This window comes from Sus scrofa, chromosome 10 (genome assembly GCF_054392235.1).
Source record: "Sus scrofa isolate SSC_HxYL_T2T_F1_AM1 chromosome 10, Sscrofa_HxYL_maternal_Yorkshire_Landrace_v2.0, whole genome shotgun sequence".
Lineage (NCBI taxonomy): Eukaryota > Metazoa > Chordata > Mammalia > Artiodactyla > Suidae > Sus > Sus scrofa.
In genome coordinates this window covers 79011636-79028275 of record NC_139392.1, presented here as the reverse complement: position 1 = coordinate 79028275, position 16640 = coordinate 79011636, and the positions used below count along the sequence as shown (strand labels likewise).

The window sequence follows — 16640 nt, the reverse complement described above, 5'->3', positions numbered from 1 at the left end:
TTGCTGAGGTCGCAACTGAGGCTTGGATCTGATCCCTGTCCAGAGAACTCTATATGCTTCAGGGCAGCCAAAAAAAAAAAAAAAAAAAGGACCATGTATAGGGTTGGTTTAGTCTTTGTCAGGATAATTCCCATTTTCTAAATTAAATACTCACTCTCGGGAACCTTCACCTTTACCTGCCCCTCTTTATGAGAAAGTTGCCAGATAAAATTACCCAGTGAAATCCACCTAGTGTTTGGAGGGGTCTACTCTCATTAGAAAACAAATTTCTTGTCATGGACAAAGCTTAGGGAGTTACATATTTTTGTCATAAGCTGACATTTTAAAAATTCAAAATCTGGGATTCTGAACCTCTCAGTGCAAATGTATGACTGTGTAAAACAAAAGTAGATACGTGGGGTCAAGGTCACAACACAAGTGACACTTTCCACTGGTCTTTTGAAATGTCCTAACAGACCTACCCACGTCCAGAAGCCATCAGAAGAGCAAACGTTTGAACTCACGATGAACACACTCATCAGAGGTTCTGAACCTCCAAACCCTCTCTCTGTGTTACATTTAGTTTATGCATCTTTTCCCAGGTTCATAAGGTCATCACAAGCAGAGGTCTGATGACATTCAAGTTCCAAAGAGCAGAGCTGCTGAACCCAGAAGACAACATAACAGCATCAGACACGGGGAGTTTCAAGCCAAGACGGCGTGACTTTGGGCAAATTATTTAAGCTCTTTGTGCCTCGGTTTCTGCACTTGTAGAAAAGTAATAATGATGAGAACTAGCATCATCGGCATCAACAGTCTGCCTGGGAATTAAATAATACAGTGGTTTTATAATAGTGCCCGGAACAGTAGCCCTCATTAATGGTAGCTATTATTATAAATAGCAAATTTCAACCCGGGGACCAGAACAACATCAATAAATTATTCTGAAGCTGGTAAGTCAAAAATGAAGAAGGACTTAAAGAATGAGTTCTTCCACTTGGCTCTGCTTCCTTTTCTCCCCCCCACACCCCCACCACCAAGCCCCTCCTCGGGACCCAGTAAGCATTAAGAACCACATTCTTGCCTCTCTCATGCTCTGCATTTTACAGCTTCCTTTCTACAGCCCTCAGTAATAAGCACTCGCAGTTCTAAAAAGAATTTTAAACGTTTTACACAAAGACGTTTTCTTTCTTTCTTTTTAGGGCTGCCCCCGCGGCATGTGGAAGTTCCCAGGCTAGGGGCTGAACTGGAGCTGCAGCTGCCAGCCTCCACCACAGCCACAGCAACTTGAGATCCTTAACCCACTGAGCGAGGCGCCAAGGGTTGAACCCGAATCCTCATGGACACTAGTCAGGTGCATCCTGCTGAGCCACAAGGGGAACTCCACAAAGAAGTTTCAAGTCAAATAGTCCTACCCCACAAGGTCCTCCGTCTGTCCTTGGCCTCTGCTCACCTCCCAGCATCCTCTGCAGCCAGAGGGCAGGTGCGGTGGCAGAGGAGGAGAAAAAGCATAAACAGAAACAGTCGGAGAGCTGGGGCGACTGCTCCCCAAGGAGAAGGGGCGGGGAGGAGGCTGGCGGAAGATGCCAAGGAACCTGCAGATACAGGGAGTCTGATGTCTGGGTGACCTTGAGGTGGCAGCGCGGGTGAGGTGGGTGAAATGAGGGCTTGAAGGGAGAGGAGGAGGTTTAGAAAAGCAACCTGGGAGCTGCCAGTCTGGGAAGTCATTTGTGGGACATGTTGGGCTATCCCAAATCTACAATCCCATTTCACGCAGAGCCTTGAAAGGCTTAATTCAACATAGAAAATAGACATATAATTGAAATCTGACTTGGCGTCTGCCCACAATAGTCACTCATAGCCTTCCTTCACTATCTTTCTTTCCTTTTCTGGTTTTTGGGTCTCAGCATGTATTAGATTCAGTGAGAAGTTAAGGGCTGTCAGTACCCCTCCTCCCCCACTCCTTACTCTGTTGTCTGATTATCTGCAAAGAAAGACTGTTAGACTTACTGGCCTCTAAGTTTCCCTCTTGCTCTACTAATCAGTATTCACTAATAGTTACTGCTTTCAGTTTGTAGAGACTTAGGAAATGGACAATAATATTTTGCTATTAGTTTGGGGGGGAATCTGACCCATGTATTCAGACTACAAAAAACACATGCTTTTATTCACTAGCCACCCTTTTCTTTAGATTTGATAGCTGCATATTATAAACTACGTAATTCCTTAAATTCACTTGGTCTAAATGGAAATAATATTATCATCAGCCCCTACAACAAGAAGAAGGCAGCCAAAACTAATGGTTGGGGGGAGAAGGCCTCGTACTGAATATAGCTGATCTTCAACCCCGAACATTCTTCTCCCTTCATGGCTTTACTGAGATATAATGCACATACGAGACAATTTACCTATTTAAAAGCATACAAATCAACAATTGTTAGTACAAAGTGAAACAACCATTACCACAATGAATTTTAGAACATTTTCATCACCTGCTAAAGAAAACTCTGTACCTATTAGCCGTCACTTCCATTCTTCCCCCACCCCCAACTAGGAAGCACTCGTCTGTCTGTCGGAGAGATTTGCCTGTTCTGGGCATTTCCTATGATGCAATCATACGGTACACAGGTGCTTGTGACTGGTCCAAACATTCTCCTTGCACATCCCCTGAGCACACTCACCACCCCAAGGGACCCCTGTGCCAGCTGTAGACCCTGGGCTGTCTCTGGGTGGGTGAGATGACACCATGGCTTGTCTCTTTTCAGTCCAGGGCTGTGGACATGTGGCAGCCAGTCAATGCTGCCAGGCTTGAAGGGGAGTTGGGGGTAAAATAAACTGTTTGACAAGAATTAAATTTCTAGGGCAAAGCTATTAGATGCAGCTCAGAATAGGACAGTTAAGTCCATTCTGCTGGATGATCTTAGTGCCGGATAAGTAAGGCCCTTTCCTACCACTTCTGTTTCCTGTGACCAAATACATCATGGATCTTACCATATCCCATCTCAAACCTCAACGGCTGTTTTAAACCCTAGTGCCATGTCAGCCAGGAAATAAAGGAAGGGAGATGCAGCTCACTCTTGAATGGCCTTCTTACACTTATAATTGGAAATTTATTCTCCTTTCCCTAAAGCAAGGGATTAATGGTGCTGGCTTCCTCCCCAGCCCTCTAAACGTCTGCATTGAAGATGTTTATTTCCACAGTGGGAGGGCTGGGATTACTGGGGCCTGGGGGGGGGCGGCGGTGGAGGAAATGTCAATTTAATTAGCTCATCCTTAGCACCAATCTTTCTATACTTCTCGTTAAAATGTCATGACTTATCAACCATTATGGTCCCTTATCCATTTTTAAAATACCCAAGCATCTTGAACATTTAATTCGCTTGAACTACTCATACAGTCTTATATATATTTGGTGGTTTTATTTTTTTCCCCCATTTTGATATGAGTTTGCATTTCTGCTATAAAAAATCATGGATGAAAGTGTTTCTGTTGAATCCCCAGAAAGGCCACTCGCAATCAGGTCTGCCGTGTTCAAACGTGTAAAAGCCAGCACCTTACAAAGGAGACGTGGCAATATCACACACAAGAACTGAGTGACAGTCACCTGCTGGCGGTGACTTAATAAGATTCAGAGATTTGAGGCTGACAGGTCCTCAGAGAGGATGGCGTCCTTCATTTCACAGATGAGAAAATTGAGACCTTCCAGGGCTAAAGGATGGGATTAAGTCACAGCATCCATCACAGAAGGTCCAAGACTCAAAGCAGCTTCCCAACTCCAAGGAAGATGTTCTGTCTCCCCACCCGGGCTCCCTGGTTCATGGACCTGAAACCTGGACGCCAATGGCTGTCCTGCTGACAACTCAGGGTTCTGATTACAAGCCTCACAACCCACAGCCTGGGAGCCACAGCACCGAGACCAGGCTGCTTCCTGGGTTTGCATTTATTTGATGGATCTGAGAGAGCAGATGGTCCTCTGACCTCGGCAGGGAGGGAGAGACCAACATGCTGATGTGAACATCATCAGCAGGAATTTATCAAATGCCCACTGTGTTTAAAGCCCTGTGTTACGCTCCTGGGGAATTTCGTAGGAAGTCTGAGCTGTGATCCCAGGTGTGGCATGGCTTTCACTGCCGAGGGAGCAAGACACGGTGCAATTTAACACTTATTAATAATGGAACAACTTATCAGAAAAGAAAGACACAAAAACGAACAGTGATGAACAGCAGAGAAAGACGACCAGTTGTAGGAAAGTTGCAGAGTGAGATTGCCTCGAAAAATCTCAGGCTGGTGCTTGACTGAGATTAAAATACCAGAGGCCTGTGTCCCAGGCCCCTGATAAGCAAACAGGGAGCATCTGACCTGGACAGGAGCTCCTGGGACAGGCTGTCAGCACTAGGCTGAAATCAGACTTTATCCAACGTGGGAAAACATGGGCAAACTGGAAGCCGGAGTTGTCAGGTGGGGCGGTTTGGGGTAGGGCAGCAATTGGTTCAACACTTAAGCAGCAGAAAAAGCATGTGAGAAAAACCTGAGGATGCTGATAGGCTGGGAGGGGGTCTCCCCAAAAGACTATCAAGAGACTTGTCTAATCTGAGGGGCACCCTTTGGTTTCCAACTGCGGTGGAGTCTCTCCGATATTCATCGTGAGGTTCACAGCAGCAAAGTAGAGAGGCCAACGAGTGAGACGAGAAACAGCGGAAGGGCAGGCAGGGCAAAGCCCAGAGACGACAGTTACACAGGCGTCAAAGAGCTTATCTGGCTGGAGTCAGCAAATCCGGGGAGGGGGGACAGTACAAACACTTCTGTGCCTGTCACCCCCAGATCTGGGCCTCTGCTCCTGACCCCAGTCACCAGACACCTAACTACATGCTGGCCAGCACCACACAAGCACCTCAAGGTCACCTGTACCTTCACAGGTTAAAAACTCAACTTCCTCCCTCTCCTCCCCCACCCCCACACGTCCCCCTCCCCCTGCACCCCTATTCTCCTCCTCTCAGGGTCCAACACCTCGGCTCCTGTCCTTTGCTTCTATGTTTTCTCTTCCCATCCTGTGAAGCTGCTCTCTGCTCAATCCCGTCAGTGCAAGGGCCCTGGGTTCATGCCTCTTCCTCACTCGTTGGGATATTTCATAGCCTCCTAATTTCTCGACCTCCCTTTTGTGCATGCTACACACAACCACCTCGATGAGCTTTTAGACAATCCAGATGTCATCACACCACTCCCCTGTGCAAAACCCACAGGGCTGCTCTGGGACTGAAGAATCCAGTTGAGGTCTTCAGCTCTGTTTCTACTTTCTCCAAACTCCCGTCTTTATCCTCCCCGGGCCCCCCACCATCCGATTGCTTCTCATTTCCAGAGCTCTACGGCACTTTGGCCCAGAAGGCTCACTTCTCCATAGATGCTTGCCTCAGCCCTCCCTCTCTTTCTTCCCAAGTGCTTCTCAAATGCCTGCCCAGAGCTGGGCTGGTGCTAACCTCCGGGCCTGCAGCCCTGGTAAACAAGCCAGGCTCACTTCCTGCCTTCAGATGGTTTAAATTATATTTGGGAAACCTACATTTGAAAACACCGTGAGAGACTTCGTAGATACTGGCAGAACTTTTTTCAAAGTTAAGTATACTCTAAAGGTCTTTAAAGTCTGAGCAAGTTCTTTTTAAACTTGGATCAAGAACATCAAAAGTTTACACCATTAGCTTTTTTAATTATTTTAAAATTAGAATTCTCTGTTACTAATACAAAGAAGAAAATGCATCAAATGCAAATAATGAGGGATTCTAATTCAGGAGACGCAGCAGCGGCAAAGTAAACCTGATATTATCCTCCACAAAGAACCAGAGGGCTCAGTTTCAATTATGTGGTGTATTTAGCTTTAACTGTATCATCGCCGCCATCCTGCAGAACTTTTTGGTTTCTGGGGGCCAACCCTCTCCCCACAGCTCAGAAACTTTAACTGAAGCCTCTAGTTGACTTCCCAGGCCTGTCACAAGATGTTCTGACACTCAGAGATTGGAAAGAGGGATGCAGGTTTTCTTGAAGTATATTAATAATCAAGACGGCTGGGTTTTGGCAAGTCTCATTAGTATCTAACACGGAATATGTTGTGTAATAGTTAAAAAAAAAAAAATTCCTTCATCCTTTCTTCTCTTGCCGGACACATAGCGGGTGCAAATAAACACACACTAAGTTGATAATTGTGCATGATATCACCCACCTGTGGGGACCAGAGGTTAAAGTGGCAGAGGTTATGGAAGAAACAGAACTGCGGCAACAGTAACAGTGAGGCCTCTGTGGGAGCATTCATGGTGAAAGACATCATAAAAGAATGCTAATGGGCAGTCACACTGTCCCAATAATGATCAGAAGAACATAATCTGAGCCTATTACAAACCAATGAAATAATTTTAAGAAGCACTAATACGCTGGAGAAAGTTCTGAATCTGGAAGCACCAGACAGACACACACACACAGGTTTACGTGTGTATGTTAAATGATACTGTTATTAATGATGAATATGGTAGAACTGCTGCTGGAACTTATCTTTAACAGCAAGAAAAAGAAGTTCTATTTTTAAAAGACCTTCAAGATATCAAAACCAGAGGAAAGATACAAGTGTTTACAGAGACAGCAGGGATGCTTCTCAGTTCTTTTCAAGGAGTTTACCTTGGTTGCTGGAGGCCAATTAAGTAGGCTAATGACTATGTTCTACTTTGATCAGATGGATCAATACCGACTTTTCTCAGGTGCAGCAAAAAGGCATTCCTGTAGGCAATTGGGGCAGGTGGAGAACATTTACCCATTTGATTTAACACGAAGGTTTGAATACTAAAGAAACACGACAGTAGAACTCCTTTTTGCTACACTGACTTAAAACCATGTGTCCAATAAGCAAGCATTTCAGAAAAATAAACAGAACAAGGCCCGAGGCAACACCGAAGGCCTGGGCCCCTTCGGCAATCCCGCGCCTCCAAAAAACGACAAGGCCCCAGATCACTGATGGCACTTTTCAAATCTGATTGAGAAAGAGAGTTCAGTTTGGTACTAAGCGTCAACTGGCATCTGTTACCTGTTCTGGCCACAATGAAGGAAGCATCTGGGCAGTGGTGAGGCGATGATGCGCAGAGCAGCTACGCTGACAGCTCCCCTAGTCCCCACCCGGTCCCAAGGCCCCTGACTGCGGGCCTGCGCAGGCGCACACAACTCCACCTCCCCGCCTTCAGTGCGCAGGCGCCTGGAGGCACCGCTCCCAAGCCAGAATTGGCACAACTTCCTCCTTTTTTTCCAAACCAAGCAGCCAACAAAGTGGGTTGAGCCCCACGTGTCTTTAGGGGTTTTTGCTGTTGTTGTTTGTCTTTTTAGGGCCACACCGGCCGCAGACACAGCAACGCAGGATCGGAGCCGTCTCTCACGTACACCCCAGCTCATGACAATGCCGGATCCTTAACCCACTGAGCGAGGCCAGGGATCAAACAGCACGCCCTTATGGATACAAGCCCGGTTGGTTAACCGCTGAGCCAGGACAGGACTTCGGATCCTGTCTTCAGTTTAAACGTAGGGGCCCTACCCCAGCTGAAAACATTTTAAGAGGTGTAGACACTGGGAACGGAATATAGAAATGGGGTTGGAAGCCAGTATAATTGGCAGCCGAAGCCACGGATTCCACAACCTTAATTTAACCCGCAGGTGATAGAATCTGCAGGTGCGGAGGGACTGTGTATCTCTGATTTACCAGAGTTACTTTTAAACACCTACTTTTTTTTTTTTTTTTTTTTTTATAATAGAAATACAGATGCCAATGAGAAAGCAGCAATCAAAGTGCCAAGAGCACCAGACAGGACTGAGGGAAGGGGCGGTGTTCAAATGATTAATGACACTCGCACCAGTTCTCCCTTTTACTGATCGCTCCCGAGTTTAACAGACTTGCCAGTTGGCTACGTATGAATCATCCTCCATTTGCCTAATTTGCCTTCGAAGTTTGTACTTCACCATTTGCGTTTAGGAAATATCAACTTCCATGGTTTTGGTTTTAGGGGGAAAAAAGAGAGGGAAACCGAGCTCCTGTCCTAATATTTCAGCAACTAAAGATCTAACGGGTCCACTTTAGATCTCATTCAACAGGGCTGGTTTTCAGAAGAAATACAAGAACCTGATTGTGGCGATACTTTGGGGAATCTAACAAGATCTTGGAGCACAGGTGCTGAAAGTCAGTTTCTCTGAAACCCCAAGGTAGCTGTTGTATTAAAAAAAAAAAAAAAATGGGGGGAGGGGCAAAGGAAGGAACACCTTGAATATAGCATCCAAGGAGATTTTCTTTAGAGGCCAAAGTACGGAGTTCATTGTCACATGGCCTCTTTAAACGTAAAAAGCATTCTTACACAATGCAGAATGACCCTTTTTATTTTATACAAACCCTGTTTACTATATTCAAAGTGTGTTCTTTAACGGTGACTTATTTTTGTACAGGGAAGTGTCAAGTCCAGGGGTGATGGGAATTCCTTCTCTCTTACACAGGAAGCCCAAACCTAAACGCTGGCTCCAGAGCAGATTTTAAAAGCAAACCAAGTGCCCATATCCCACTTCCCCTCAGCCCTCTCTGGGGCCTGCTGCTCAGGACTTGGACCTCCCGTGGGGACCTTGGCCTTGGTCTCCAGGGGAGGGGCTGTCACAGCAGCCTGGCCAGCACTACTTTTTCAAAACATGGCAGCTTGGAGGCTTCTCATGCCTGAGTGAGCCTGTGAGAAATTCTTGGAAATTTGCAACAGTGGGCAGAGAGGGAAGGCCCACAGGTCACAGGAAAGTGCATGAAGCCTGATTTTCCTTAGGGCCCTATCCTTTAGGGGAAAGCACAGGGGGAGCTGTGCCAACATCCACCCTGGAAGGTCACTCATGGTGGCAATAGGACATGTAATGCAGGAAGAGTTAGGATTTTTGGTTTGGGGCAAATGAGAGTGTTTATTAGATTTAAAATGTCAGTAAAATGAATGGACTGTCATAAAAGACCAGGAAATAGCCCTTGAATCCCCTGACTTCGATTGCTGCTTTTTTTTTTTTTTTTTTTTTTGTCTCTTTAGGGTGGCACCCGTGGCATATGGAGGCTCCCAGACTAGGGGCTAAATCGAAGCTGCAGCTGTCAGCCTACACCACAGGCACAGAAACTCGGGATCCAAGCCACATCTGTGACCTACCTCACAGCTCATGGCCATACCACATCTTTAACCCACTAAGCGAGGCCAGGGATCGAACCCGCATCCTCATGGATACCAGTCAAGTTCTTGACCTGCTGAGCCGCCAAGGAAACTCCTAATTTCTACTCTTTAAAAAATTCTTGGTTTTTAGGAATCTGGCTGGATCTATGAAAATCAGGGAAGCAATGTCAGGCCCTTTCTTAGGAGAAATGACAGCACCATGAGCTCGACTGTAAAAGTCAAAACTGAGAATCAGGCAAACCTGGAGAGAAAAGCACCAGGGCACGTCGTGATGTGCTGGGTCCTGAGAGCAGAGCAAGGTGTTGCACAAAAGCGTCCCTGGGACTGGTGGGCTCCTGCTGGTGACAGGGTCCCATGGTCACTACACCACTCCGCACCGCAGGGCACCAGGGGACGGAGGAGCCCTCTGACCAAACGCCGCGAAGAGAATCGGGGGGCCGATTTGAAAAGCAGCAAATCAGCAAGAAGGAAAATAAATTTCTGAGCTTCCTCAGTAGCCTCTACAAATACAGAAAATGCGAATTCAGCACCACATACACAACTGCATGGGCGGTCAACACATCTGAGGGCAGAAATCAAAAGGAGGGAGCAAAAGTGCTCTGTGAAACTCACAGGCTTGCTCTCTCCCCAAAGAATAATTTCTTTTCCTGCCGACCACTGAAATCACATTGCATAGTGGTCCCTAGTGGAAAGAACCCTTTATTCCAGGAAACACCGAAAACTTCGGATACAAAATGAACATTACTATTATCTCATTACTCGTCATGACAAAAACGTGGGTCCTAGTTTACAGAGCAAAAGGCACAACGAAACCCATTCGACGCAAACGTTACACAAGCAACTCACCTGGAAATCCTGATCATCGATTCCAAACCTCTCCCGCAGGTTCCGGAAAACCATCGGGCAGTATTCCTTAAACTTGAAGTGGCTCGGCATGTTTTCTCTGAAACAGATTGTGAGATGAAGCTCAGACGTACGAAGACTGAACCAGAATTGAATCTGCCACCACCTTGCTCTCCTGCTGCCAAAGAAGTGCTTGGGGTTCCCAACCCACAGAAGGCACAGGTGGGTTTCAAGGGACCAGTGGGGGACAGTGGGGAATCAGTGAAAGAAAAGCAGAGTTTGGTGAGTCAGAGAAGGGTGGCAGACAGAGCCACAAACAGCTCTCGCCACGCTCGTCCTGGGTTACTTGCTGATCAAAGCTTACAAACCCAGCCAGACTGTCTCTCACTCCTGGATCCACCTGATTTATCTTTTGTATAAACACCACATTCTCAACTCACACAGAATAGATCCCCTCAAAAGGTTAACTTTAGGAGTTCCTGTCGTGGCACAGGGGAAACGAATCTGACTAGGAACCATGAGGTTTCGGGTTTGATCCCTGGCCTTGCTCAGTGGGGGAAGGATCCGGCGTGGCCGTGAGTTGTGGTGTAGGTTACAGACGCGGCTTGGATCTGGCACTGCTGTGGCTGTGGCTGTGGCCGACAGCTGTAGCTCTGATTCGACCCCTAGCCTGGGAACCTCTATATGCCGTCCCTCAAAAGACAGAAAAAAAAAAAAAAAAAAAAAAAAAAAAGTTAACCTTTAAAGGTATCATGAGAATAATTATCATGTCAGCTTCACATCAGAACAGTGGCCCCACTGGGAGTTCCCTAGTGGTCTAGTGGTTAGAGTTTAGGGTGCTTTCACCTCTGCGGCCCGGGGTTCCATCTCTGGTCTGGGAACTGAGATCCCCACATCAAGCTGCTGCATGCCACCGCCAAAAAAACCAAACTAAACCAAACCAAACAAAAAAACAAAACAAAAAACAATGGCCCCACTAAGAAATTTCACAACTGACTTCACATGGGAGGGCCTTCTCTGGGGCTCATCCCACTCATTCAGAATGGCTTTCTCCTTTGTGTTCACACACAGACACCCCTACATGGTGGACTCTGCACACCAAACAATAGTACTTGGTATATGTGTCCATTTTCAACCACGCGCCTGACTGTGAACCCTCTGCAGGCAGGACTGTTTCTTACACAGCCATGTACCACCAGCTCTCAGTGGACTGCCTGATACACGAGGGGCTCTGTCATGACGTCTAAAATGCCATTGAAAAGAGGGAAACAGTGTCACTGCCCAACTGGCAGCCAGCTGCGTTTTGGAAAAACACCTTAATTCTTTACTGTTCTAGGAAGTACTCGTTTCTGTTCATAAAGTAATCAACAGCAGGGTTTTGTGTAAGAAAGCGAGGTCCATAGCTGCTAAAAAAAAAAAAAAAAAAAAAAAAAAAAAAAAAAAAAAATCCAAGCAATTTACAGCTTCAAACATTTAAATTGTAATGAGAATATCACTTTTAACATATAAGACATTCATAGAGAACAATATGCCATATGGCAAAAAGATATTACCCAAGAGGGCCTGCTGTTGCTTTTCTGAAGGTGACAGATGGTTATGTTTATCACAGGATTAACTTCATCAGCAAAACTTTACTCCCACCCATTGAAAAAATAATGTGATTATAGAAATTCACAAAAATCCCACTCTTGGCAGCCACGTCAGTTCCAGCAAAGGTCTGTGTTTGTACTTACTTGTTAAAAAGGTGATTGTCCACCTTTATTTTTGAATAGGCTTTGAAGTCGTCTGGCATCAACATAACAGGGATTTGAACATGGCTCAGTTCATTGATCTAGAAAAATATAAAATAAATGGCATAGGTTGTTACTATTTAGGTGGAAGGGGCTTGACTCGAACAGGTCATTCACCAAGAAAGCCTGGTGGATGCTTGATCTTCCCACCAACTTTCCTCCGTGTTTCTATCCCAAGTCATCTCTCCTGCTGCTTTCCTCACTCTGCCACTAGACCTCGCCACTGCCTCCCGCCTCACATCCAGCTCCGACTCCCCCGGTTCATCCCTGTCTGCTGCTGGGTCTCCAGGAAGACCGTGGGAAGAGAAGGATGCTAGAGGGCGAACCTCATGGCCAAATGCCCCTGCTTTTCTCACCCACCTTCCCACTCCCCCTCCAGAGTCTCAGCCCAAAGCCCCTTTGGTCACATGTCCAGATCAACTTCCCTCTGTGGAGAAAATATTATCTGAGAAAGAGGGTTTTTAATTTCTGACATAAACAGTTATCGAATTAAGGGGTATGAATACTTCTTGAGATAACGCTATATCAACTCCATTTGTGCAAAGCCCAATTACAGTTCTGTGCCTATCAAATTATGGCAATGACTCAATCAGACATCACTTTCAGCTCATTTCGTACTACATTATTAAAATCTCCTTTTTGTTACAGCCCATAAAAAAGTATGAAATGGCCACTTAACCAAAACACTAGACTAATTTAAAATGATATAATCTCTCCCATTCAGTTTATTCAAGTATCTTATAACAGTAAATAATTCTCAGAGTACATTTGTGAAAAATTAAAATCTACATATCTTTATGCTAGTACTGGCATATCAAAGTTTGAGGGGAAAAAAGGGGAGAATCAGAACTGAAAACCAAGCCCTGTGACAAGCATTTAGAATAAAGCCAGTGGTGAAGACTTAAACATAAGACACAGCACCATTAAACTCCTGGAAGAGAACACAGGCAAAACATTCTCTGACATCAACCTTACAAATGTTTTCTTAGGTCAGTCTCCCAAAGCAACAGAAACGAAAGCAAAAATAAACCAATGGGACCTAATCAAACTGACAAGCTTTTGCACAACAAAGGAAACCATTAAAAAAACCAAAAAGACAACTTACAGAATGGGAGAAAATAGTTTCAAACGATGCAACTGACAAGGGTTTAATCTCTAAAATATACAAACAACTTTACGACTCAACAGCAAAAAAGCCAACAACCCAATGGAAAAATGGGCAAGGGACCTGCATAGACATTTCTCCAAGGAAGATGTAGAGATGGCCAACAAGCACATGAAAAAATGCTCAACATTACTGATTATTAGAGAAATGCAAATCCAAACTACCGTGAGATACCATCTCACACCAGTCAGAATGGCCTTCATTAATAAGTCTCCAAATAATAAATGCTGGAGAGGGTGTGGAAAAAAGGGAACCCTGCTACACTGTTGGTGGGAAGGTAAGTTGGTATAACCACTATGGAAAACATTATAGAGGTACCTCAGAAAACTAATACAGAACTACCATATGACCTAGCAATCCCACTCTAGGGCAGATATCCAGACAAAACTTTCCTTGAAAAAGATACATGCCCCCGCATGTTCACTGCAGCACTATGCACAATGGCCAAGACATGGAAACAACCTAAATGTCCATCGACAGATGACTGGATTAAGAAGGTATGGTATGTATACACAATGGAATAATACTCAGCCATTAAAAAAGAACAAAATAATGCCACTTGCAGCAACATGGATGGAACTAGAGACGCTCATACTAAGTGAAGTCAGAAAGAGAAAGACAAATACCATATGATATCACTTGTATCTGGAATTTCATATACGGCACAAATGAACCTTTCCCCAGAAAAGAAAATCATGGACTTGGAGAATAGATTTGTGGTTGCCAAGGGGGAGAGGGGAGGGAGTGGGATGGACTGGGAATTTGGGGTTAACAGATGCAAATTATTGCCTTTGGAATGGATAAGCAATGAGATCCTGCTGTATAGCACTGGGAACTATGTCTAGTCACTTATGATGGAGCATGATAATGTGAGAAAAAAGAATGTATACATGTATATGTAACTGGGTCACCATGCTATACAGCAGACAATTCACAGAACACTGTAAACCAGCTATAATGGAAAAAATAAAAATCATTATAAATGAAAGGAAAAAAAGAATGAAGCTAATGGCAATTAACTTCTCAATATCTTGTAGAAATAAAAGAGAGTAAATAAAAACAAAGGAATTTTTCAGGGTGACACGGAAAAATGAAGGCACAAACAACTTCATATTGCTTTCACCACATTGTAGAGAAAAAAGCTGGGGGAGAACACAGTAAGTGAGTCCTATCACATCTCTGCTTCCAGTGGTTACTGAGAAAGCCAGACCCAATCCAGAAGCAGGACCATCCAAACCCATTCACTCCTCCCTCGGGCTATTGATACAGTATTGGCAACAGCCTCTTGCTTAGAGAGCAAGCAGGGAAGGAGGGACTGGGGGGGTCCTTTCGGCTTTAGAAATCTCCTGCTCTGAAAAAAAATGTTTTGTGGTAAAACCATGAAAACTTTCTGCCCCATGGGAGTTCCCGTCGTGGCGCAGTGGTTAACGAATCCGACTAGGAACCATGAGGTTGCGGGTTCGATCCCTGGCCTTGCTCAGTGGGTTAACGATCCGGCGTTGCCGTGAGCTGTGGTGTAGTTTGCAGACGCGGCTCGGATCCCGCGTTGCTGTGGCTCTGGCATAGGCCAGTGGCAAGAGCGGCCTAAGAAATAGCAAAAAGACAAAAAAAAACAAAAACAAACAAAAAAAACCTTTCTGGCCCAAATGGAGAGTGTCAGTCATGTGGGAGGTTCCCTCATGGATGCTATTCCCCACCCATCCTTCCGCGAGGACAGCCCGGGAGCTTCTGCTCTGTTTGGCAGAGCCCTGTGCTCACCCTCACGGTGGTCACAGCCCGGAGGGGCACGCACGTTAATTAAATAAGGTCACAGTTGTAAAATGCCAGCAGTGACAAGTGCCAAGAGTGAGGACGTCATCGGGCTACCAGCAAGCTCTACGGCGGCGGGGAGGGGGCCGGGAAATAGGGTCGCGCGAACGAGGCCCTGCGGCAGGGTGGGGGTGGGGGAGATGGGCAGTTACTGCGTTAGGAGTGCAGAAATCCAGGGGGCACGTGGCCAGATGGGCGTGCCCGGCCTCAGAGGGCTGTGGCAGGCCCCAGGGGAACAGCAAGAGACGACAGAGAGAGCAGAAGAGAAGGAAGAAGATTCCAGAGACAGTGAGGGGGTGAAAACACAGGCCTGTGTGACCGGCCGGAGGGGGGGTTCCATTTACTGAGATAGAGCATCTCAAGGCAAGAGTTCAGTTTTGAACCTGTTAAACTGGTTGTGCTCTTGAGACTTCTTAAGCATGTCAGGAAGGCAGGGGTTCTTGTGGATCTGATGTGGGGGGAGGCTGGGGGGGCTAAAAAGATGAACACCTGCGTGTAAGGCATGGTTTCTGCCCAGGGTGAAGGAGGTGGCCTGGAGCGTGGACGGGCTGGGAGGCGGGAGGGGCGGGAAGCAGTCTTGAAAACCATCAAAGGTCCACAGCCTGGAAGAGGGGAGGATGCGGAGAAGGGCTGCAGGGAGGGGATGAAAGCAGCGCTGCTCCGGAGACAGAAAGGGAAGGGGGAGTGGAGGACACAACGGGACAAACTGTGCTCCGTGCTTCTGACTGGAAAACGGCAGCGGGAGGTGCTTGGGGACCCGGGAGTGGGGCGTTGATGGAGCACGGCCATGGAAACCAGGCTGCGGGACAATGCGGAGGGCTGGTGATGGGGCAGAGTGCAGACCTGGATCTGGCAGGAGAGAGATGAGGAAGGCGAGGGGTGGAGGAAGGGGCTGAGTCCAAAGGAGGGCTCTTCTGTGCTCTGGGGAGGCAGCTCCTCGGCCAGGAAGAGGGAGAAGGGATGGGGCTGCCTGCGCGCAAGCGGCAGAATCTGGCCGAGGGGAGAAAGGTGCTCCATCCGGGCAGGATGAGCCTGGCCATGTGGGAGGGTGAGAGGTGGGCCGAGGGGTGCAGAGGCTTAGGGGACACGGGGAGCTCGAAGAAGAAGTGATGGCAGAACGTGGGAGAAAAAGTCCGAAGAGAGAAATGCGACTGGGCTTTGCGGCAGCTTTGGGAGTCCATTTGCCCTGATGGTTAAAGTTACAGGGAACCAAGAGAACTTGCGGAGTGATATTCCAGGTGTTGCTGGAGGATGACTGGGTTTCTTGGGGTTTGAGGTTTTTGCTAGTGGGGTGGACCATAAAGATGTCCCCACGGGTTGCAGAAAGAGCAATGGAATTAATTCTAGGATGACCACCAGGAAATGGAAAGTCAGTACAAAACACGTACTCCTGACCACAAAGTGAAGGACAAAGCAGCAGGGGTGGACAGCTGGAGGCTGGACAGTAAGTGTCCCGGGAACCCCGGGCAGGGAGCTGTGACAGGTGTGCGGAAGGACTTTCTGGGAGAGAGGGAAGCCCAGTGTGACTCTTGGAGGATAGAGAGATGGGACTAGTGTTTCATTTAAATACATTTCTACATGTTCCATCGTCACTAATTGAGAGATCTCCCTAAACAACGGAAGGCTTGGCCCTCGTTATTAGGCAAGAAAAGATGAGAAATCAAAGATGATCACACTTCAGCTTGGTTTACAGAGAGTCATAAATGATAAGACTAAAAGAGACCTTGGCAAGTCCACAGTCTCCCCTCTCACTGTGGATTACAACACAGCCTGTATGGCTGTACCTTTAACCTGGGAGGCGTTTGACACTGAGTTGTATTAAACAGGGACTCCACTTTCTCTCTCTTCTGGGTG

The 16640-nt window shown here is 46.6% G+C and overlaps 1 protein-coding gene and 2 long non-coding RNA genes across 8 annotated transcripts in view; 1 reads left to right on the top strand and 2 right to left on the bottom strand.

The window, feature by feature from the left end:
* The window catches only part of PIP4K2A (phosphatidylinositol-5-phosphate 4-kinase type 2 alpha), a 184728-nt gene that overhangs the window by 58767 nt on the left and 109321 nt on the right, over window positions 1–16640 (bottom strand). For all 6 annotated transcript variants that reach the window (XM_084978783.1, XM_013980257.3, NM_001195781.1 and 3 more), the window contains 2 exon segments: window positions 11756–11853; window positions 10026–10122 (listed from right to left, as the gene is read on the bottom strand). In XM_084978783.1, the coding sequence (XP_084834909.1) occupies window positions 10026–10122; window positions 11756–11853 (195 nt within the window).
* LOC146399544 (uncharacterized) overlaps window positions 1–16640 on the top strand; it is a 345027-nt gene that overhangs the window by 288404 nt on the left and 39983 nt on the right. The gene's annotated exons all lie outside the window — the stretch shown is intronic.
* Window positions 1865–8229, bottom strand: LOC146399545 (uncharacterized). Its single transcript, XR_014818061.1, has 2 exons — window positions 7292–8229; window positions 1865–6513 (listed from the first exon to the last, which is right to left on the bottom strand). It is a non-coding gene; the product is annotated as an uncharacterized LOC146399545 (long non-coding RNA).